We start from the raw sequence: 25393 nt of genomic DNA, 5'->3' as shown, positions 1-25393 counted from the left end.
TACATGCACACAGCACTTAGTTACATTTTGTAATAAGCCCCAGGGCCAAAAATATTCCCATTAATGAGTTTGTCAATATTATACTACACAGAATGTGCTTTGTCTAATGGTGGTACCGACAGCTAGCCATCTACCCCAATTTATCCCCTTTCTTTCATAGTATAGAATGGTGGCTGAGAAACAAAAGCCGAGACCTGTTTCTTGAACTTGCTGACAGCAAGAGAGAGACGAATTCTCACCAATAGGAGGGCACAGAAATCATGGATCACCATCCGATATAGTGTTTGCAACAAGGACTTCATGCCCTTCGTCTTTCTTCCTACCTGTTCCTAGATTCAGGTGAGGCATCAAGCCCATGACTCCCCGGGATGAGAACCAGCCACTCACCCGCTGGGAACACCCCAGACACCTCCGTAAGCAAGACATCAAGCTTTCGTGTATTGGAGCTCCTCTGCATCCATTAGTCAATTCAGTACCAACCCAGTCTCACTCTAACAAACACACAACCTAAAAGGAGAGCTTTTCAAAAACTATCATCGCTCTATGACCCTACAGTACACAAGTAGTGCTCCAAACTTGGCCAATCAACAGAAATAATATAAAGCCTAAACATAGCATTGAAATAATATAAATAATAACAATACAACTTATAAAACAATAAAACTTATATTAAAATGATATAAACTTATAAAACTTTTGGGGAGCACTGGAGATGGCACCCAAGAGGCATTTTATCCCTGAGTCTCACCCCCAGCCCTATTTAATTTTTTATTTGCAAACAGGGTGTCACTAAGTCGCTGAGGGCCTCACTAAGTTGCAGAGGCTGGCTGGGAGCCCTCCAGTCCCAGCCTCCCAAGGACTGGGATGACACACATGCGCCACCATGCCTGGCTTTACACTTAGGAAACTTAGGGACCCAAGCGTACAATGTCACTCATGACAACACTCCTTTGAGAGTGCTCTCTTTATTGGTTTAAGTTCATGTAAAATAAGTCTGTCAGGGACTTTCAGCAACGCCTAGGATTAAAAAGAGAAGTAGCAAGGGGGTTCCTTACATTTCTGAAGCAGAAGGGGGGTGCTTCTTCTGTTCCATGCTGCTTGTGATAATCTGCCCAGTTGACATCCTGGTCAGAGTAACCTGTGAAGGATGAAACAGACCAACCGCCATTAGCAGAGTTAAAACCCGTGCAAATGACCCACTTTAGGGCAGTGAATCTTTGGTTAAAACAATAGAAGTGCAAATCTAAGCTAGAAGAAGCCCCTTCACCAAATTCCATGAGAGTCAAATAAATAATCTGGAAAACATAAAACATGAAAGAAAGGTCAGGTGTGCTGTTGCCACGAGGTGGGACCAGAAATCATGTGGAGAGTGGCGCTGACTCTGGCTCTTACAGCGGCCTATCAATAAGGAGATTTACTCAAGGGAAGGGCACTGGGAGAGGGCAGGACAAAAAGGGACAGTAATAATTCTGAGTTCATAGGAACTTAAATTTCTGGTATCGTCAAAGAAATGATGAGAATTTATTGGAAAAAGCAGTCGAAGGAGACCATTTGTAAAGACTGAGGAGCCGGGTGCGGCGGTAGTGCACACATATAATCCCAGGACTTGGGAGGCTGAAATAGGAGGATTGCAGGTTCGAGACCAGCCTCAGCAACTCAGCAAGGTCCTCAGCAACTTAGTGAGACCCTGTTTCAAAATAAAAAATAAAATAGGGCTAGGAGCAAAACTCAGGGGTAACATGCCCCTGTGTTCAAGCACACACACACACACACACACACACACACACACACACACACAAGAATGGCTAGGGGAAGTGCAGAAGACAAACAAGGAAAGGTGGTTTGAGACATAAAGAAAGGAGATGAACAGTGCCTTGGAACTACAGAGGATGGAGGGAGAAGAGCCCGGGAGCGACGGGCATCTCCTATGTGCAGCTCTGGGGGCAAACCCGAGATTCTGAGGAAGGGTTTGCAAAATGACTATTCCCATGTGCTGAATGTAATGACCTGCAGATCCTCCCAGCGTGTGTGTATGTGTCTTTTCTTTCCTTTTACTGACTTCATTTTGGGGAGAGGGGATGCTGCAATGATACAATATTCATCCATGGAGACGTGGGGGAGGCCTTGTTTCCTCCCTAGGAAAGGCCTATGGAGGTAGGAGACCTCATCATGGCGGAGTCAACTGCGTTGAGTCAAACCCATGATGGGTCAAAGGCAAGGAGGCAAGGTGCTCACGCTGTTCTAAGAAAGGATGGAACAAGAATTACAGACCCACGAAGATGAACTGAAACGCGCAAAATGGCACCGTTACAATAGTTCCTTTAGCATGCTCTCAGTACGGAAGTGCGTGCAAAGTAAGTCTATAAGGGATGTCCAAAGCTTGTGTATGGGCACACTATATTTATACCCTCATGTCTGCACACTTATGTTTCTTCATACACACTTGTGTTTAAAATAAATTATATATTTACTATGTTTTTATCGGTGCATTGTAATTATACATCCAAACGAGCTTCAGAGGGATAGGAACAGGTAGGCACGCCGCATAATTTTTGACGCAAGTCTCCCAATTAATTTTATTCATGTTGTCATAAATCCTACCACTGCAAACTCATTTAATGTAAAGACTTCCACTTGCTAAATCCCACAGCTGCAAAGCAATACAGAAATCCTTTATTAAAGAAAGTCGAGATACCCTTGCTTCCAATACCGTTTGTGCTACCAAACACAAACTTGGTATTATTTTCATCAAATAAGCTCAATTTTTAGGACGGGAGCGCGTAATCAGGCAAGCAGCTGTCCTCCTAGGATTCTAGACATTGACCTCTGGACTCCCTTGCTCCAGCTCCTCTTTCTCTTAAGACATCGGTTGCATTCTACAAAGAAGGGCAACTGATTCCTTTCTAACCAGGCGGCAAGAGATCTATCTCATAGTTTCCAGATAACTCATCCTCTTTTCAGGTAACTTCAAAGTGGTTTTTCAAGTTCTTCCCCCTGCCCTTCTCTCCAGAGCAGGTCCCTCCTGCTAAGGCACTCTTGCATGAGAGTTTTCTGGAAGGAACTAAATCAACTTTCATCTGAACATTTTTTACCAAAACAAAGATCACCTTATATCGGATACTTAAGTGTGGGCCATTTGGCCATTAGTATTTTGCTGCAACTATAAGCATCGTTTTTCTGGAACTGTTTCGGAGCAAATCCTCATGTTAATGTATCAGAATCGAAAAATGAGCCCCAAGACATCTCTGTCCGGTCAGAAGTTTCCTAGCAACATAAAGGGCACTGGACCAGCAAAGAGGAAGCCTGAGTTTTATATCCATCTCTACAAGTAACTGGGTAGACCACAGTAAAAATAAATTAAACCTACACCTGACTTTCCTTATCTACGAGTTCACAAATTAGAGACTCCCTTTGGCTGTCACAGTCTATGATTCAGAACCACCTTTTCTAATTATTTTATTGTTACTACTTGGGGTTTGTTCTCGTCCCATCTCTCTGTGGCTAACTCTTCTCTCTTCTCTTAAGAGAAAAGTGTTAACGGTGTTGGATAGAATGGTTATACATCAAAACCTTCCTCTGGAAAACTCCACAGTTGAATTAATGAAGACCAGCTGTATCCCCACAACACCAGGATCGGATTCATCTGAGCCTTTGGCAGACTGGACTCATTAGGGTCAACGAGATGTCCTCCTGAGCCAGGCATGGTGGTGCATACCCATAATCCCAGTACTTGGGCAGCTGAGACAGAAGAATGTCAAGTCTGAGGCCAGCCTCAGCAACTTAGTGAGACTCTCAGAAACCTAGTGAGACCCTCTTTCAAAATACAAATAAAAAGGTCTGGGGATGTGGCTCAGAGGCAGAATGTCTCTGAGTTCAATCCCCCATACCCCAAATTTTTTTAAAACCCCAAACAAAAGACTTCTTTATCTCTTCTCTGTATCTCTGCACTTTCTTTAGTTAATTTTGTGAGTTGAAAATAAACTATGATATTATTGGGGGTGCGTAAACAGACGAATACCAAAGCATTTTCTGATATTGATAAAACACGGCATTCAGGCAGTCTGTGTAGGGTCGATATCTGCTCGGATAAAACTTTCCAACTTCAAAGTACCCCCATTTAGCTGGGCTTTCTTTCGCCAACCTTTAAAGGGCTTCAACTCACTCCATAAAATGTCACACTTCATGTTGTTCTGTGTCTATGCTCAGCCCTTCTAAATATCAGGCCTCCGGAGTGTCTACGGGGAACCATTTTTAATCTAATAATTTCTGGAAATAATCAAGCCTTGCTGGGTACCATCTCAGCAACAATTAATTATTCTGCTCCTAAAACTTGTTCATTTCCTTGAACATTAGAACAGCTTAGACTTTTCCTCCTCCTTTTCCTCCTCATCTCTGGGAACCCTAATCACTTTATCACTTAAAATTCTTTTCCTTTGGGCTGATAATGAGCTCTCTTTGAAAGGCGTGTGTGTGTGTGTGTGTGTGTGTGTGTGTGTGTGTGTGTGTGAGAGAGAGCTCAGAAAATAACTGCTATGTAAAAACAAATTGCCGTGGATTGTCTAATAGAGACAACTAGGGTCAATTATATTCATTAATCAACAAAGACGGAACAAGAAGTACCCAGGCTTAACTGAAGCCAGGAAAACATGTTTTAAACCTGGAGGGAATGGAGAAAATAGCAGAGGGGAAAAGAAAATAAAAGGAAATAAAATCCTTTTGGCTATTACAATCTGCAGGAGGCTGCCAGGGAGGACTTTGAAGCAGATCTGTTAGAGTTGTTTAAGCTTTTATCAGTGTTTACTCTGAAGGAAGCGCCAATGGTTAAAGGTTCAAAAGGCACGAGGTTGACGATCCATTTTCTTATGATACAAATTAACAGATATAAACCAGTTCCACTCGCACACATTACTATTTGGCCGTGCAAATGGACAATTCTTTTGAAGAACGATCTGGCAGTAAACAAATTCTCGGCCCTTGACACAACCATTTCTCTTCTGGGAACTTATCCCGTAGGAAATGACCGGGAAGACTGAGAAAGTATTCTACATTATGACAGCCATGGCATGATGGTTGATAACGCTGCAGGAGGAGGGAACCACTTTCCATCCAACAATAAGAAATGGCATGAGACTTTTCCAAACCCACACGATGCTGTGCAGTCAAGAAACTGTGCACTGCTAAAAAGAAAAAAAAATAGACATGAAAAAATGATGCCTATGCCTTCAGATGAAAAGATTGGTGCAGACTTATACTGAATTGTTACATTTATATAAACTAAAATATGCGAAGAAAAATGGAGTGGGAACCCTGTCAAGAAAAACAATAAAAATGAAAGTAGAAATAACTGTTTTGGATTCACAGCAACTTTCTTCTTTGACCTCTTCAGGTTTTCCAAGTTTGAAGTAAGGACTATAAAAGTATTTTGATGATAAATGTCATTTAAAGACATAGTGTCTTTGTTCAATGGGGCACTCATCATTCGAGGAATGGTCTACTCAGCAGATGGGACATACCATGATTGCCTTCCCAAGCCAGCCCTTTTGTGTTCAACAGAATCCTGGCTTTGCCCAGTCACAGGAGGAGGTCAGGCCCCTGTTGAGCAACAGAAAATGAATCCTGACTCTCCAGAGACCATGTTGGTGGTCTTACACACCTTGCCTGTGGCTCGGAATGGGGATACAATAAGGATCTAAGAAGAGCACCCCAGCCTCTTACGAACAGCACCCCAGCCTCTATTACGAACAGCACCCCAGCCTCTATTTTTTTTTTTTTAATTTTGAAACTGCATCTTGCTAAGTTGCTAAGGCTGGACTTGAACTTGGGTCCTCCTGTCTCCGCCTCCCAAGTACTGGGATTATAGGTATGTGCCACCACGCCAGGCAGACACATCTTAATAAATGACAAAAGCAAGGTATGAAAACAAAAGATAATAAATAATGTATAAAATAAAGAGACGCAAAGTTGCATAACCAAGGGAATAGAGATTGGAAGTAATACACACTAGAATTTATTTCTCCAAGATGAGATTTTTATAAGAAATAGATTCTTAGACTTTTCTACTTTTTTCAAAATATTAGATAATGAATATGTATTAAATTTGTAATATAGAGCTGCAATCCCAGTGCTTGGGAGGGTGAGACAAAAGGGTCACAGGTTCGAGACTAGCCTCAGCAATTTAGCAAGATTCTGTTTTTGTTTTTGTTTTTGGTGGTACTGGGGTTCCTGGAAGCCCTTCTACCTCCAGGCTACACTCCCAGACCTCAAGATTCTGTTTTTAAATAAAAAATAAAATGGGCCTGCAAGTGTATCTCAGAGGTCAAATGCCCCGGGTTCAATTCCCAGTACCCCCAAAATATATAAAAATTATTTTAAAAATAAATAAATTTTTAAAAAATAACTGAAGTTCTATGGAGCATAACGCTTCTTAAGACAAAATATATTTATTCAGGCCTATTCGCTGCTAAGCATCCAGTTTGTCGAACTGATTAGTTCCTGGTTCAACAAAAGACAGAAAAGGTATTAACCCTGATTTCTCCAGTTCTGGTACCTATGAGAGCTGGGGACACACAGCCTGAACTCCACAACATTGTGTAACGAAGATAAGGAATACACAGAGGCACACTTTTGGAAAGAAAGCTCTAAGTAAGCTATTGTGGCACATGTCTGTAATCCCAGTGCTTGGGAGGCTAAGTCAGGAGACTTGCAGGTTTGAAAACAACCTCAGCTTCATAGCAAAACTCTAACGAACCTATCAAAACCCTGTTCCAAAAACAACAACAACAACAACAACAAAAGATTGGAGTTTTAGCTTGGAGATAGAATGCCCTTGGGTTAATCCCCAGTAACACACACACACACACACACACACACACACACACACACACACCAAAAAAAAAAAAAAAAAAAAAAAAAAACTCTGAAGAATCTCACCTTCTCATTTGACCCAAGGACAAATTACTCCCTAGAGAGATCTTATCCACTGACCGAGAAATGTTTATTTTATTAAATGTTAGAACAGCCTGTGCAAATAGCAGGCTTATTTAGCTTTCAGTTCAACTTCCCTTTGAAATGAAAAGTGATACAATAATCACAGAAAGCCTGTAAATACCAGGACAGAGATATAAGAAGGAAAGATTACAGAGCACAGCCCACAGGCTACCAGCAGGTCCTAGATCTTCTCAGAAAACGTCCCAACCCTTCGAGCAGCTCCACTGAGCTCCCGTTCAATGCACTCCTCTGATTGAAAGCGCATCTGTGTCTTTCAAGGTTCAGCTTCTTTGGTTTGAAACAACCAGCATCCTCTGAACAGCCACTAAGGCCACACACTCCTCAGCATGACACCTGGGAAGAAGGTTCCCAAGGCCTGGGCAATGGAGCAACATAGCACCAACTGGAAGCTATTCTGCCTCTTCTGGAGCAGATCTAATACCTAGAGCTCTAGATCCTGCTCTAGAGCCACTTCACTCAGGAGTTTCTGCGTTCTGCAGGTTTCTAGGCAGGCGGGCACAAACACAGTAGCTGACCAAAGCCTTTCTTCTCCCTGTGCTGTTTGCTAAAGAGCTGCAAGCCCTTAAAGTCTTCTAGCTGCCTCTGTATTTTCAGGTGATGCTCCATCGTAAGCCATTCCTGACGGAGGGTCTTTATAATCTACACACTCGCTTCCAATGGAGTTATTCTTTTTAGGTTCATGGAATAATGCAGGAAAAAAAAAAAAGACCAATCAACTATCAGTAGAAAACCATCTTTAAAATACCGAAGAACGCCGGGCGTGGTGGCGCACGCTTGTAATCCTGCGCTTGGGAGGCTGAGACAGGAGGATTGCATGGGTTCGAAGCCAGCCTCAGCTACTTAGGCTTTCAGCAACTTAGTGAGACCCTGTTTCCGAATAAAATATAAAAATGGTCTGGAGGATAGCCCAGAGGTAGAAAGCCTCTGGATTCCACCCCCAGTACCACCAAAAAAAAAAAATAATAATAATAATAAATAGGGGGACTTCCGGGAAGATGGCGACCGAGAAAAGCGGGGCTTAAGAGTCCCGCTAACAACCAATCTCCATTACCACAAAAAGAGCGCCTTTCATAGCCAGAAAACACCATCACCAGAAAAACAAAAAAAACCACCAGGCTCCAGAGAGAAAGCGGACTGAGAACAGAGCTCAGGGCCACAGAGGAGACACACGCGCCCGAGGACGCGGCAGCAGCACCATACTGCCGGCAGCAGCGGCGAACTCAACAGACGGCTACAGCAAGCCAGGTGAGCCGCTGCGGAACAGCCAGGCGGGATCTTTCGGCGCAGACAGCATTTAAAGCTCCCAGTGGCTGAGCTCAGCACACGCTGCAGGGATTCAGAGTGGAAAACGAAACCAGAGAAGAAAAAATACGCCAGCCTCATGGCCAAGGGCGTGGCAGAGGCGCCATATTGCCACCGGCGGCGGCAGCAGCAGTGAATTCACCGAGTCCAGTACAGCTACATCTGCGTACTCAAGAACAGTGAGTCAAATTGCGGGCCACAGAGGAGAAATCGCAGTATTGTGCCTCCTGGGACTTGACCCAGTGAGGGAGTGGTGGTGGCAGAGATATCACACCATAGGAGAACGTGCAACCTGGCACCCTCCATAGTTTAAAGCAGCCTCTATCGACTCCCTGGGTCGGAGACTCTGTGATACAACACAGTAAAGAAGTAGTGGGGTCTGAGATAATACAGACTCGAGATCCAGAGCACCTTAAGTGAAGCCATAGTGACCCAAGGGAAGAACCCAGAGAAGGCACAAACCTCCGAAATCATGGGAAAGAGGAATAACACTGGAGTAATGAATGTGCACAACCCCACAACATCAGAACCTGATAAAACAGAAAATCAGAGATTTCTAGAAGATCAAATCAGGAAAATAACTGTAGAAATAATAGAGGTGCTTCGAAAAGAACTCAGAGAGAGCCAAAAAGAGATAAAGGATGCAATTAATGAAGTAAAGGCCTCAATTCAAAGCACAAACAACCGATTAGACCACATGGAGAACAGAATCTCGCTCTTAGAAGATGAGCAATCCAAAAATGAATGCATAGTTTCTAATCTAGAAAAAGATATCCAACAGCAGGAATCTGACATTGAAGAAATATGGGCCCATCTTAAGAGAGCTAACCTAAGAATAATTGGAATAGAGGAGGGAAAAGAAAGTGATACCAAAGGGATCAACAATCTCTTCAAGGAAGTAATAGCAGAAAATTTTCCAAATATAGAGCAAGAGGTTGATACACAGATCCAGGAAACTTATAGAACTCCCTTTAGACAGGATCGGAGAAGAGGATCCCCACGCCATATAATTGTCAAAATGACCAATGTGGGAGCCAAGCAGAGAATCTTAAAGGCAACAAAAACAAAGGGCCAACTGACATTCAGAGGCAAACCAATTAGAATCACTCCAGACTTCCCAAACCAAGTCATGAGAGCCAGAAGGGCTTGGAGTAACATATTCCAAACTCTGAAAGAAAACAACTTCCAGCCAAAAATTTCCTACCCAGCAAAACTTTCTATCAAATTAGATGGAGAAATAAGAAGCTTCCATGACAAACAGAAACTGAAGGAATTTATGTCTACAAAACCAGCGCTAGAGAAAATACTCAAAGAGATTAACTACAAAGAAGAAATAGGTAACACTCACCAGAACCAGAGAAACAAGAGTTTCCATCCAACAGACAACTAAGATTGGTTATCTGTGGAGATTCATTATTTATGTTAGTCTTTTACCTATCTCTAAGTTGTATTGTTTGCCTTTATTGTTGTTAATTTTTAGGATTTCTAGTTGGAATATTAATATACCTTCAGATACAGCAATTGGAAATATTTTATCCCATTCTATTAGTAACTTTTAACTCTGTTTACATTGTCTTTGGATATACAATATTTTTTTTTTATTTATTTTTTAGGGAGTTTGTATATTCTTCTGTTGCCTGTGCCATTGAAATCATATCCAAGAAATCACTGCCAATTTCAATGTTGTGAGGTTTTATGACCCGGATTTTCTCCTAAAAGTTTATAGTCTTAAGATTTATATTTAGGTCTTTTATCTATTTTGAGTTAATACTTGTATGTGGGATTAGGTAAAGGTCCAATTTTATTCTTTTCCATGTAATTATTATTTTTCAACAATATTTAGTTAAAAGATTATTATTTCCACCACCAAATGTTCGTGGAAACCTTGTCAAAAATAACTTGATAATATAGGGAAGAATTTAGCTCTAGGCTTGTATTTAACTCCAATGGTCTATATATCTGCCTTTAGAACAATACTACACTGTTTCAATTATTGTAGCTTTATATGGTTTGAAATCAGAAAATATATATCTGCTAGCTTTGTTCTTTTTCAAGATCGTTTTGGGTATCTAGAATTCATACTCCATATTAGGATAGATTTTTTTCTGAAAAATAAATATATAAATATATGATAGTTTCACCTAAAAAAGAAACAGAAAAAAATATGCTCTAGTAAGAAAGAAAGCAAAAAGAAATATTGAAATGCTATCTTTAAATCATCAAACGCTTGGTATCAGACAAATGAAACTGTTATGTGAGATTATCATTTTTAATTTTGGATAAATTGCTATAATACTAGATGTCAACCACTAAGCCAAGCATGGGAAGGAGGGATGGGGAGAGAATGGGGTGGGGATCGGGTGGGGGCTGACTGGGCGATATGTGCATGTATGTCTACAAAAGTTTGTATCCCACTATGATGTATGAATACAGTGCACCAATAAAATAAAATTAAAAAAAAAAAAAAAAGAAAAAAAAAAATAATAATAATAATAAATAAATAATAAATAAATAAAATAAAATACCGAAGAACAAGGCACTGAACTAGAGGGAGCCTTAGTTGTCAGCCATCAGAAATATTTCCAAGTATTAAAATGACCCAGAGTCACTCTCTCTCAACTCCTTTCAATTAAAAGTGATTGGCGCTTGCCTAGCATTCACAGGACCACGGGTTCAATAGCGAGCGCTGAAAAAAAATCAATCAATCAATAGAAAAATGTGATCAAGAATGAATCAGAAAGCTAGAAATGAGACCATATATCCAAATCAAGTAACCAAGGAGGATCTGATATGCTCCCAGACAAAATATAATTTTTAAAAAATTAATTACACAGCAAAATTCAAAAGGAAAAGAAAGCTCATAGAAGCCAAAGAACTAAGAGGGCCCAGAAAGTCAGAGCCAAGCATCCCGGGAACTTGCAGGGGGGTGAGTTTGGCAGGCACTGCATGGACTACCCTGGCCCAGGGCAGCTTATACCACCTGAACAGAGCAAAAGAGATGGCTGCCGCCTGGGGCTCTGATTAAAGCTTATTCCTGGGGGTTCAAAAGTAATTGTGCACCCTTTCAAGGCAGTGGCACACAGGAGTGCTAATTTTACAACTCCATGTGGTATAGGATGAGAAATTAACGTAAGATCCAACTGTCATTCCTTGAATAGCTAGGAACATCTCTATGGATTAGACTTTTTTTTTTTTTTTTGATGATGAGGATACAGAAGTAAAAAAAAAAGAGAGATTAAAAACCCTTGACTCCATGGAACTTTTTTTCTAATGAGCAGATAGAGACAGGAACAAATAATACAGTAAGTACACGAGGGTAGTGAAGACCCTACAACATTGTGCAGACTGTACTGTGAAGCTAAAAGGAAGGAATTATATCAATCCAGGGTATTGGAACTCCTCCTACAGATATAGTAACTGTCATCAAAACTTAGTTCACAATGAAAAATTACAAACCGTTTTAAGGAGACAAACCAGCATGGCGTATCAGACAAATGGGTTTTCTTCCTAAAGTGCATAAGGCTCTGGATTCAAAAAATAAACTGCTTTCCCCCAGGAAAAGCATTTTGCTTTTGAAAAGCTATCAAACAGACAGAAACATAGTAATGATATAGGATATTTGAATAATTTAATTAGCAAGTTTGATCTGACCATACATTTTAAAATACAGCTAAAACATTATATAAATTTTAAAATACAGCTATATACATTATCTAAAGTCTTCATCAGAAATGGCAGCGATGACTAAATTTACAACCGTGAAAAGAAATAAATTCAAGAGGCATAAAGCAACAATAGGATCAACTTCAGATGGTTTTAGAAGCTCATTTTACCAAAACTTTGAGAATCAGAGAACCCATATCTTATACAAACTTGTTCTCGATATGGCTTAGAAAGACTGCTGGATATGAAATAAGTATAGAAAATTCAAGACGGTGACAGAATGTGGGCAGAATTACAATTCATTCAACACTCAAAAAATATCTACTAGCTGGGCGTGGTGGCGCACGCTTGTAATCCCAGCATTCAGAAGGCTGAGACTAGAGGATCGTGGTTCGCGGACAGCCTCAGCCACTTAGCGAGGCCCTCTGCAACTCAGTGAGATGCTGTTTCAAAATAAAGAATAAAAAGGGCTGAGGGTGTAACTTGGAGGTAGAATGCCCCTGGGTTCCCTCCCCAGTACCGCCAAAAAAAAAAAAAAAAAAAAAAAAGAGAAAGAAGTGACCTATATATTTACTTATTTGCATATTATATAGTCATTCACAGAGTGTAGAGAAAGCAATAAAAATATTTGGGTGGTAATTTGCTGTTGATACTCAACAGGGTAGCCCAGAGAGACAATGCCAAGAAGGTGTAATACCCGAGTTGAAATTGAAGGAATGGAAGGTGTTGACACAGTGCCCGGTCTTCAGGAGGGATATGTCATCATGGTGCAGAAATGGCAAGGGATTGGAATGGGCCGAATGGACGTGCTCAGGAGGAGGAGAAGCTAGACAGGACCATGGGCGTCAGAAATGCTAGGCGTTGTGGGCTGCTGTCTGAGTCCTGACTTGGACCCTGAGAGAGGTCCGAGGAAGTCAGATTCAGAAAATGTTGGCAAAATTCACTGGAGGATTTGAAATGGTGTGTGGGAAACGGAGGAGTCAACTTTATTGGTAGTGCTTTATTTCAGGTTTTTAAAAATCTGAATCGAACGTGGCACAATGCCAGCATCTTCAGAAAGAATGAGAGTGTCTAATATTATTTTCGGTCTCCTTTTGGAAATAAAACAGATGCCAAAATGGACTGAGTACCTAAGTCAGTGACAGTGGTTTTTCTTTAGAAAGAGAATGCTAATTAGGATTCACTACTCCAATTACTATAAATAATAATTAAGAGACATCTTTAATTCTTAAATTACATGAACAGTTTATGTGTCCCTTGAATGATCAACCTAACAGAGACAAATCAAAGTACTAAAAAAAAAAGCCACTTACTAGCCTTTGCTCCCACATTTTACAACAGAAATGTAAAGGCTTAACATTTTCTGAAAAAGATCCCTCCTGGAAGGAACCTTTCCTCCTGTAATTCAACCACTAATCTTTGAGATTACATGTCATGAAGGTTAATGAAATAATTTAAGTAGAGTAATTCATGGTTGACAACCTACACACCTTTCTGTTTAGTTTATTTATGTATGTACTTGTATAATCATTTTTCATCATGCCTATAATATTGACTTGTTGTTTACTGAGTTTGAACTAATGGTTTAAAATCTCCAAGGTTCTAGTCTTTGCTTAACAGGAAAGCAATTACATAGATAACCACACTGAAAAGTTCCTGTCTACTCTAGCTTAGAATTCTTGTCCCTAAGGTCTGGAGACAGATTTTTCCTTTTTATAAAATAGAAATAGTCAAAGCAATTCAATGGAAGATGTATGGCGTCTGAACGGTCTCTCTCCTGTATCGGTGGGTGTCTTTTGTTTGGTCACTTATGTCCCACCTACTCTTTTTGGTAGTACACAACATAGTTTAAACAGCATTCATGGCTTTCACAGAAATCTAAACATGATCCTTTCCTAGAAAGCACACACGAAAACAGCTGACATCATTTGGCAACATACGGACTAAATCTTACACATTCTAGATCTAAACCTCAGAATTCCAGTCTAAAACAACAAATTCGATTAAAAAGCTTCCCCTGGCATATATTAATAAAAGCAAAGAACAGTGTCTTAAGAAATTCCACAGCATGATTCCCAGCCCTTGTGTTGAGATGAAGCCATGTAATAAATCAAAAGGAAACCATTAAACCACACTGCAAAATCCACCACCACCACCACCACCACCTCTAAATTCTTATTCATTTTAATTACAAAAATAAATATACTCTACTCCCATGAGAAGGAAAGGGAATCTAATTAATAAAGCCACAACTGTGTTATAACCGTCAATACTTGGAAAAGTATTCCCTAGGATTGTAATTTGCCAACTGCTTTGACGTAGAGATTATTTCAATCATGTAAAAATTGTGGTGGTCCATCCGCTAATCCTGCTTAAGACCACAAAAACTCCCCCAAACTACTGAGGAGGATAAATTTTATAGTAATACCAGCCAGCAAAAACAGCAGCAAAGTATAAAAAACGCATTCGATTTCAAGTAAGATCATCATAATTTTAAGCCAACCTCTGTCCTAGGATGACAACAATCTCTCCCTCCCTCCCTTCCTCCCTCCCTCCCTCCCTCCCTCCCTCCATCTCTCCCTCCATCTCTCTCTCTCTCTCTCTCTCTCTCTCTCTCTCTCTCTCTCTCTCTCTCCCTCCCTCCCTCCCTCCCTCCCTCAGCCATCTTTTTTATTCTTTATTTTGAAATAGGGTCTCATTGAGTTCACAAAGGGCCTAAGTAGCTGAGGCTGTCTGCGAACTCCAGCCCTCCTGTCTCAGCCTCCCGAATGCTGGGATTACAAGCGTGCACCACCACGCCTGGCCGTTGTGTTTCTTTTTCTGAGCATTGGTCTGTTCATATCCGTTGTCCATTTTTTTTCTGTAAGTTGCTGATCTTCTTCTTACTGGCATAAAAGCAAAGATTCCACTATTTCAAGAAAACAGTCTCATGGCCAGAAGTTAGCTACAGATTTCCAGTGCTTCCTGAGCTCTTGACATTTGCCACTTTTGAGATGTTTAAAGGGTTTAAGCAATTGTCACTGAGACTTTTTATTGAAAGGCACTTTTCACCAATACTCACATTCCTAAAAATAATCTACTGTATCCACGAAGGAACAATTTTTTTCTTTGATACTTTGCAAAATGCATGCTTTGCTTTGCTTCCAATAAGAGAAGAAATAGTTTGTCAGGCTTCCTGAAAACAATCTCACCTCACTGCCTATCACAACCCTTGGATGATAGAGAAAAAAACTAATAAGGGTACTAACAAAGCTCAAGATATAAAAATATTTACTTTCATAAGTATACTTGTGTGGTCCTTTCAATGAAAACTTAGGAGCTCAATTACACTAATGTAAAACAATTTCTTAATATCATAAAAGGCAAATAATCAAAGAAGAAACATCCACCCATTTTCCTAGTATTCACTGTATATCAGCAATTTCCTTTCCACAGTTCATAGGATATGTATTTTTAAAACTCCAGTGTCACAGTGATAGCCATGAGGCCTTTGCCACAGTGGAATGATCAAATTGCCAACCCGAGAGAAAGATATTTTCTTTTTAATATTCTTAAATAGATCCCATTAGTAAATGAAGAGTGTGCAGAGTCTAACCAAGCAGCATCTGAGATATTGAGGAAAAGGCCTCCTCTGATGACAGGGGACCCATCCATCCCCAAGCACGCTTCCTTAAAAATTTAGGGAGAAACAAAGGTGACCCTCTGCTCTAGGCTGACAGTTTTGTTTCTTCCTAGTCTGCAACCTTCGCGGATGAGCCGTTGCTGAAATTCCACAGTAAAGAAGGACTTCTGATTTATTACTAGTAGGTCCCTGATTAAAAGAAAACCTGTAGAGTCATATTAAGGATCATAAAAATACTTGGACTTCTCTCATTTCTGCAATTCTGCATTTTACCTGGAGTCCACCAACGCTGTTCGCACTGAGAGCCTTACTGAAGCCCATGGTCTGGCCCAAGTGCAAAGCAATCTTGTACCTAAACAGAATCACACACGCGGGCCTCGTGGCCTGGAATGTGACCATCATTCAGCAGGGACTTGGAAACTAGGCTTCCTGCCTGCCGCTCGCGATCTCTGTGAGCTTGGGCACCTTGATTAAACTCTTAAGTTTCCTCATAGCATTATCTCGAGGTTTAAATGAGTTGGACACTTACAACAGTGACTAATCATATGATGATTAGATCTTCATTCTATGACTCCATGACTTTCATCAGAAGAGTCAGAAATTAAAATCAAAATGTCTGATTTTTTTCAGTACTAGGGATGGATCCCAGGGGCTACACCACCCACCTTATTTTTTCTTTTTTACTCTTTATTTTGAACCAGGATCTCACTGAGTTGCAAAGAGTCTCACTAAGTAGTAGCTGAGGCTGTCCGCGAACCACAATCCTTCCATCTTAGCCTCCCAAACGCTGGGATTACAGGTGCGTGCCACCACGTTTGGGTTTTTAAGTGGAAATATCTAAAAGTATCTACTCCGTGGGGACAAGCATGGAGAAAAAATGAGAATACAGGTCCAGCAGATACAGTTAGGTTGCAGATAAGCGAGGTGCAGCTCAATGAAACGTTACCAACAGAACAGAAGCAGGACAGCTGCTAGGAAAAAAGGAACTTAGTCTCCCAATACACTACTTCCACAAGTAACCCAATCCCCAATGACCTGAAAAGGTTAGTATAAATCCCTTTTTATTTGAGGCTGTCTGTTAAAATTTTCCTCTCGTATGTTTATTTGTCTAATCTTTCCCCAATTTTCTTGACTTCTATTTCCTTTCTTTTCCTTTTCAGTCTCACACTTCATTTTACTGCTATCCTGGCTGAACAGACCTCAAACCTGAACAATACATCAGCTGACATTGCTAAGCTACAAGGATTGCACCTATGCTTACTAAGCACACAGTCCTTGGATCTCAATCTGAAAGTATTTTAATGCGCCCCAGCTCCCAGGTGAATTATCTGAATGCACGAGAGCATCAAATTGGTGTATATCTGAGAGCCCCTGAGCCCTGGGGAAACGGTGATTGGTGGGAAATACAAATTCTGAAGAAATGCTCTATTCTGTACTTTTAAAGCCACTCCTCAGACACTTTCGAGTCTTTTACCTCAATCGTTTGGCAACACGGCACCCTTTATCACTATACAAGAGCACACAGTTGCCAATAATACAGTCAGTGCTGTATTAACAATGTATTAATAATACAGCCTCCCAAATGTTGGATTACAAGTGTGTCCCACCACGCCCGGTATTAGAAATGTAAATATCTAAAGGCGTCTCCTCCGTGGGGACACGCGTGAAGGAAAAGTGAAGATACAGGCCTAGCAGATACACACAGGAGGAACCGTGGTGCTCGACGTTGGCTGAAGAGCCCAACATGATGTACCTTGCCAGGGATAAAGCTATAATCGACAACCGTGTCAAGCTCTCTCAAGAGAACCCTCTATTTACACTACACCAAAATTCTTCACAACACAAACTTCTTCAGATTGAGAAAGGCACCGACTTTGAGGACAGTAAGACACCGCCCCTGAGTCTCTGGGATCTTGCCCATTTTCACAGAATACAAACCTTTGGGAGGAGTGAGACTGACTCCGTTTTTAAGGCACCATTGTACTGGCAAAATCCCCAAAGAATCCGCATGGCACAGTGCTGAGAGTTTACTAGGCTCTGGTCTTAGGTCATCAATAGTCACTTGAAAAAAATGATTGTTAAAAACCTGAAAGAAAAATAAATAAATAAATGAACCCAAAGATTAATCCCTTGGTATTTTACATATAGTGCTACACAGCTCCCAAAGATCATTAACATGTTTCATTGAATTGATTGAAGCACAAACTGATATTTCAATGCATATTTTTTACTAAATCTGGTAGCTGAAAAAGTAGAATTGTTCATTATGGTCATGTTAATGAAAAGATAATTAGAATTATACAGACTAGATGGAATATAATTAGAATACAGAGAATAGATTTAAAAAAAAAAAATCCAGAGACTTAGAAACGAACTCAACAGCCAGCCTTAGCTGGCACTGATAAAAGCAGACAGACCTCAGCCTTGATAAATCTAAGACGGTCACCGAAAGTCCAAAATTGGTCCATCGGTGTCCACAGCATACACCAAATTCCTCCCAGATCATTAAAACAAACAAACAAACAAACAAACAAAAACCCTGCAAGATCTAGAAGGGAGATTTGAGCCTTACCCTGCATCACGGTTCCCACCAAATACCCCATCCTGTAGCTCTAGAGAAACTCATTCACATGAAGCCTGTTCTTACTCAGTGTTCTCCGGGATTATAACACCCCAACCGCCTTGCTGGCCCTTAAGCTCACTGCTTTTTTTCAGGTGCCTCTCAAATTTCAGCAGGCTGGTCTGGTTGAAAGAAAGGGCCCCAAAGCTCAAGAGGCAAACTTCTAAACTAAATAATCCTCATTTCTACTGTGGACTGGCAACATTAACTGATCATAAATTCTTTGAGGACACAGTGGCCTATTTTTTTACTCATCCAAATACTCTAAACACATAGAAAATGATTCATAGAGAAGAACTAGATGAATATCCAGTGAATACAAGAAAAAAATCAACAATGCAAAAAAGGAATAAAGCATGCTGAAAAACTAAACACAGAAAAAATATCAGAAAGGCATGCCTCAACATGGTAAGGCTGGTGGACTTAAAAATCCCAGTAAGTAGTTAGACACAGTGGTCCGCTCCTGTAATTCTAGTACTTTGGAGGCTGAGACAAGAGAATTGCGGATGGAAAACCAGTGTCAGCAACTTATCGAGGCCCTCAACAACCTAGTGAGACCCTGTTTCCAAATAAAAAAAAAAGAAAAAGTGAAAAGCAGGCCTGGGGTTATAGCTAAGAGGTAGCATGCCCCTGGGTTCAATCTCCAGCAACACACACACACACACACACACACACACACACACACACACACACACACAATGGTCTACCCAACTCCATAGACATAAATTCGTCTTTCTTAGTATTTTTACTTTCTTAGCATTTTTACATTCTTAGCATTTTTACTCAGCTATGATACCTGGGTTCCTCAGTTATAAAGGTTTTTCTAGAACCAACTTACCCCAAAGAGAAGCTGGAGAGGAAACTCACCTCTGTGCATCTTTATGTTAATTTCAGTAAATAGTCCTAGCCTTTTGCCACAGAGTTGCCTTCGAAAGCCAATGTTAGGAGCAAAGAGTCAAACATGGCCTTCCCAGGGAGACATCGCTAACGGCCCTATTGATAATCCCATCCTCCTTCCACCCCAGTCTCCATTAGCACCTCTCCTGGTGAATTTGTCTCCTTAGCATTTAATATGCTATGTTTACGTAGACATTAATGTTGCTTACGGTCTATTTCACCCCATTAAAACGCAAGCCCTGCAATAGTAGGAACTTTGTGTACATTGTCCAGAACAGCACCTATGGATGCTCAGTAAATACTTGGGAAATTACTTTCATCTCTTCTTTTATGCATATAGACGCATACTCGCACATGTTTTTTTTAAATAATAATTCTGGTGGTAGGATCGCAGGACCCCATAAAGATAGATGCTAAGGAATTTCTAAAATCTGTTAAAACAAACATTCATGCATGCAGGCAGATTTTGGAGGAAAAACTTAATATGTTTCATCAAATCCACCAGGATTTATAACCCTAAATGCAGGGAACCACTGCTTTGACTTCTATCTGGCTCAGAACCCTTAGAATGAATGTTCAAAGCAGCTGACTTACTCAAGCCTGCACAGCCCAGAACTGGCAGAAATAAAAACACAATTCAGACTTCTAATTCCAACTTACTTTTCTCTAATCAATACATTTAACATACATGGATACTGTCATCCTCACCTGTCAATATCTCAGCTTTGGAACACCAAAATCATAAACCCGCTATACTGAGAAAGGTTGGTTATTTAATACTAGTTCTGCTAGATGCCTGTCTGCATTCTTGTCTGCTGGCTTTAATATTATTTACAATATTATTTTTCAACAGTTGTGCCACGAAGAAAAACCCCAATGGGAGACAAAATAAATAAATAAATGAAATTTCCGTTGTGATGAACAACAGAATCGTGTGTTATATTCTCAAATATGGTATTCTAAAACATTGTCCAGTGTTTGGAGGAATAAATTTCATGATAAATATCTTCTACGCTAAGAACATCCTGATACTTTATTGCATGCAGATGAGCTTTGGACCCCGTGGAGGTGGGTGCCCACGTTCCAAGCGACTGCCTCTACGGTAGAGATGACCATTGACATGCCACGTACATCCTCTCCTTTTAGTTTATTTTTATATTTTATTTATTTATTTTTTAGGTACTGGGGATGGAACCCAGGGGAATTCTACCTCCGAGCTATTACCCTCAGCTATATTTTTTTTATTCTTTATTTTGAAACAGCATCTCACTGAGTTGCAGAGGGCCTCACTAAGTAGCTGAGGCTGGCTGCGAACCGCGATCCTCCCGTCTCAGCCTCTTAAATGAAATTCCAGGCAAAGCTGACACTGTCACCTTTCAGAGAGAGGACAATGTGACATATATCCAAAAAAGTGGGCAGCTGGCCCCGCTATATAACCCAGTGCTAGAATGAAGGGGGAAATTCTGGCCAGGTTTCAACAAGGTCCAAGTCTTCAGGTTTGGAAAAATTTGTGGTAATTACCAGAAAACACACTTTAGAACCCCGAAGACCGTTTCCAACAAAAAGATTTTGCTGGATAATGGATGAATGTGAGTGCAGGAGTTTCAACCCCAAGATGACCATTCAAAGCATGAATCAGTATTCTTTTTCTTTAAATAAATTACTTTAACAGATATAAGGCCAATTTGTTCACTAAAGAGATAACACTTAGAAAAGAAGACATTATTTCATGATTACAGCCATTTTTCATTTGCTACAATACATTATCACTACTGAATTTTTCAAATTCTACCAAATTATGAATTTTTTAAAAAAACCGTAACTCAAATATGCTGGAATGCTAATGGCTGCATGAACAAATCCAGTTTCCTGGAGAAAAATAAAATACAATTGACTTTTGAATCTATAATTAAATCTTCCCTCTGAAAGGTACAAAAAGTCATTAACCAAAACACTTTCTTGACTAAGAAAGTTAAGTGGCAGAACATTTAACGTAGGAACATGCAATTTAAACTTCAGGGCAGGTGATAGCACTGAGACATTTTTCAGAAAGAGATACCATAACCTTAAAAGGCTATAAAAATGCCATTACATAACAAAGTAATTTCATTTTGGATCATCAAGTCTTAGAAGCAGGAGTTTTCCTTTAGTCGATGAAAGAAGATAAAAAAAAAAAGAGGCAGAGATGCTAGCTCATGGGGAGGTGAGAATTTGTTCTCTATCATTAAAATATTTTCAAAATACAAATGGATCATATTCAATACTTCCTACACAGGAGGAACAACCTAGTCTTCATGTTTATTTCTTTGGTTTTTTTCTTTTTGGTACTAGAGATTGAACACAAGAGCATTTTACCTCTGAGCTACAACCCCAGCACTATTTTATTTGGAAACAGGGTCTAAGTTGCTGAGACTTGTCTTGAACCATTGACCCTCCTGTCTCAGCCTCCCAAGGACTGGGATTATAGGTATGGGCCACCTCACCTAGCTAGAAAGCAACTCTTAAAATGACTTTAACATGCACAGCCGGGCGTGGCAGCGCACGCTGGTAATCCCGCACTTGGGAGGCTGAGACAGGAGAATCGCACAGGTTTGAAGTTAGCCTCAGCTACTTAGTGAGGCTCTCAGTAACTTAGTGAGACCCTGTTTCCAAATAAAATAGAAAATAGGTCAGAGGGTGTAGCCCGGAGGTAGGAAGTCTCTGGATTCCACCCCCAGTACCACCAAAAAAAAAAAAAAATGATTTCAACGTGCACATAGCTATCAGAAGAAGGAAGACTCAACCTCTCCATTCTAGGAGGGGACTGCTACTAGACTCCCTCTGCTACTACAGTCGGTTTGAGCTTCTAGTAGAGGTAGCGTGGAGGGACAGCAGTGGCCCTGTTGCTGTTTGGTGTTGCTAAGTACCCTACCATGTATATTTCATCTGCTTGGCTTCAATCTGAAAGACTATTGATTCACTCTGGGGGTCGAAACAAGGAGCAAAGGCACGAAACCCACCTTAGTCACTGATGCAGGACAGATGTGAAAGGGCTCGCTCATATTCACTGTTTCTAGTTTCATGCCAACAGTGAAGAAATGGCTTCGCAGATCTGCATGATCCTGCGGGGAGGAAGATGGGATTATTGGAAGCAACAGCATGACAAGGCAACTCAGCGACTCTCTGACTGAGGTCCTTGAGCACTTTTTGGGGAGAACTGGAATCTGGCGGAAATAATTAACCCTCTCCGTTTCAAATTTCTAATTATTGCTAGAGACTGAGGATTTAATTATTTTCTGGAGGCGAAATTGCTTTTCCAAGGGAGAGAAAACAAGCTTCCGTGGACACGCTTAAATTCACACTCAGCAAAATAAAGCTCACATCACAGAGCTCTGATTTTTCCTAGGTGCGCTCCGCTAACGTTCAGCAGAGTAACAGAGGCAATCAGTCCTCTTATTAAACACAACAGGGGACTCTTTAGAAAGTGTGGCCTATGGCTCCCCAGGGTTATATTGCAGGGCTCAGTAAGTACCTTCTGGGTCAAAGTCCATGCTCATGTCCAGTGCCTTTAAAATCTAACTGGCTTATCAGTTACTGGTAGTGAGTCCCGGACCCCAGAGCTCTGTGCACATAAGAACCCAAAGGCACCCTGTAGACATTCAGAGCCTGATCAACAAAGATCAGTAATCCAGCAAGAGATGAGGTTGGCTGAACCCTGGATAGCAGAATTTATCTTGCTGAAATGGAGGCCACCCCATAACTCATGCTCGATGTAAGCATCAGCCGATAAATAAATGTATTTGCAGTCTGTCCCAGAGAAAATAATAGCTGCGAATAAATCTTGCTATTTCCAAACACTTTAATTGGGTGTGAAGCACAAAAATACCTGGAGATTTACTGCTTTCTTTTATCTGCAAATCTAGAGTGGGGTTTTAAATTAATTCGATAATGCCACTCCATATCCAAGTCAGAGAATTAAAGAGAAGTCAGTTGGGTTGTGCCTGCTCCCTTGACCTCAAAAGCTGGTCAGTACTGTCCATGTCCAACAGGAGACCAGAGAACAGCTCATAGAACTCTCCACTGCTCCACTGTTTGGCCAGAGGAAATCAGAATATGAACCTATAGAACTGTAACGTGACCCCACAGCATTGTGCAAAGATGCTCAATAAATTCTGGGTCTGGGTGAAGCAATTGGTACAGGTTCTTATCAGAGCAAGTAGGGATATAATCAAACACAAGGAAAAAACGAATCAAAGCAGCAGGTTCATATGAAACCTTCATAAATTCCTTAAGAACTAACAATCGACACTTTATAAAATGTGTATCCACAAGAAAAAAGCACAAAGAAATATTCTTAGGGGCAAGTAATGGCTTCTCATGTTTATGGTGCAACCTTTATAAGTGCCTTAAGAACTTACAATCAACACTTTATAAAAGCTGTATGCTTAAGAAAAAGCACAGAAATATTCTGAGGTGCTGGTGATGACTTTCAGTTGTTTATGTTGCAAAGAAACATTTCTTTTTAAAGGTGCCTGGAGAAGGTGGGTCAGAGAAGAAAAGAAATAAAAAGCAAGAAGACGGGGAGTTAACGCAAACCTACACACACCAACCAGATGTGCAGGCGGAGCTGTTAGCCACAGGTGTCGAGGCACAAGAACTAAACCCAAAATGAGTAATTGACATCTGAATTAAAAGATTAAAAGTTAGTGTTCCCGTCAGACATCGACGCCCCCAGAACCAATTGGTGGGAATTGAGTCATATTCTCGGATTTTACAAGTAAGTCATATTTTCCCCTTTGAAACACAAAACACTTTAACCTTTTATTCTAAAATTATAATGCAATACAAGTTCATCTAAATGTACTCAACAAGTCATTATTATGCCGTTCGACAATACAGAAATGCCCTCGGGCACTAATGACACATTCGTAACTATAATAAATGGCCCCGGATGCATGTAATAGTTTCTCAGAACGCATTTGGTTTCTTTCTCTGCTGTGGGACGTCCTTCTCACTGTAGTTATCCCTCTCAAAACCCACCGCAAAAAGGCTGAGCCTTATTAAGACCTCATTTAGTAATCATAGGAAAAGGTCACTCACTACTCTTTGTCTGCACCGACACCAGAGCTATCCTTAGAATTTCCATCTCCTGCTGGTTTTCACTGTAGAGAAGGCCAGACAGCAACCTGGACTTCTGGTCTACCCCCTGTTCTAACCATCTCTGTTGCAACTTTTGTGCCCATTCTACTTTGTACACTTTAGTTCCAACTACTGTTCTCTGTCCAAGTAGAGCCATTTTCTAAACAAGACTGACCCAGAACCTGAGAATCTTTCCACCTTTTGAGGTCTTTATCCAAGTCCACATCTACCCTTACATGCTCTGCTACAAGATCAATGGCCCCAGGAACCCTGCACTGATAGTTGACCTGTATCTGCTGCCTTACTGTATGCATAGTTATCTGGTACAGACCAGGCAATAGCTCTCTATACTCAAAAAATAAAGCACACAGCAAACTTCTCCTCAGATAACCTCCTCGCTCAGTGCTACAGACTGTATTATAAATGTTTATAGTTAATAATTTCAGCATACACTGCATCAGCTCTAGGTTAAGGGGGAATTGCTTGGTGCAGAAAACACGCAGCCTCTTCCTTCTCTCCTGGAGTATCCATGGGCTTGTATGTCAACCACTGAACTTCTCTGTCTTCTGCTCATCCGTAAAAATGAGCATAGACATTAAAGCTGTGCTTGGCCATATGTGAGATGAAAATTAAAACAGCATGCCACTGAACTAACTGTTTTGAATAATTTTAAAGCGATGCTTAGTGAATATTATCTCAAAGTTTTAACAGTGGGTTTTCCCTTTGTGGGTTACAGCTCAAATCTCCCACATTTTAACTTATTTCTACTACATTTTAATGGTGTGATAAGCATGTATTTCATCTCTGTCCCCAGTTTTGGGAACACAGCCCTTAAATCTCTTGGGTAACAGAAGCATCCTTAGTTTTAATGAGATCATGCTTAGTGAGTCATTTCAGATGAGGACTTGTCACTAGAAAGACCAAGTTAGAAAAGGAGGGCTGGACCATTTATTCTTCTAACCACTAAAGAACAGTAAAGAGACTAGAAGTGGAGTTGATCACCAAATGCCAATGGTTTAATCAACCTTGCTAATGAATGAGTCCTCAATATAAACCCTAAATTACAGGGTGTGTGGAAAGCCTCCAATTTGGTGAATATATCCTCAAAAAGGAAGGGTGACCCACCCAAGCAACAAAATAACAGAAGCTGCTGGCCTTGGTGC

The 25393-nt window shown here is 40.6% G+C and overlaps 1 protein-coding gene across 1 annotated transcript in view; it reads right to left on the bottom strand.

Moving 5' to 3' along the window:
• The window catches only part of SFMBT2 (Scm like with four mbt domains 2), a gene marked incomplete at both ends in the record, with an annotated part of 206960 nt that overhangs the window by 68385 nt on the left and 113182 nt on the right, over positions 1-25393 (bottom strand). Inside the window, 3 exons of the mRNA XM_080717257.1 lie at positions 1056-1138; positions 17534-17681; positions 22112-22213. Coding sequence (XP_080573383.1) covers positions 1056-1138; positions 17534-17681; positions 22112-22213 — 333 coding nt within the window. The remainder of the gene's footprint in view (positions 1-1055; positions 1139-17533; positions 17682-22111; positions 22214-25393) is intronic.

Source organism: Muscardinus avellanarius (assembly GCF_963383645.1).
Source record: "Muscardinus avellanarius genome assembly, chromosome: 20".
In the NCBI taxonomy this organism is placed as follows: Eukaryota; Metazoa; Chordata; class Mammalia; order Rodentia; family Gliridae; genus Muscardinus; species Muscardinus avellanarius.
Note: the sequence above shows the minus strand (reverse complement) of the source record. Positions and strands in the feature narration are given on the sequence as shown.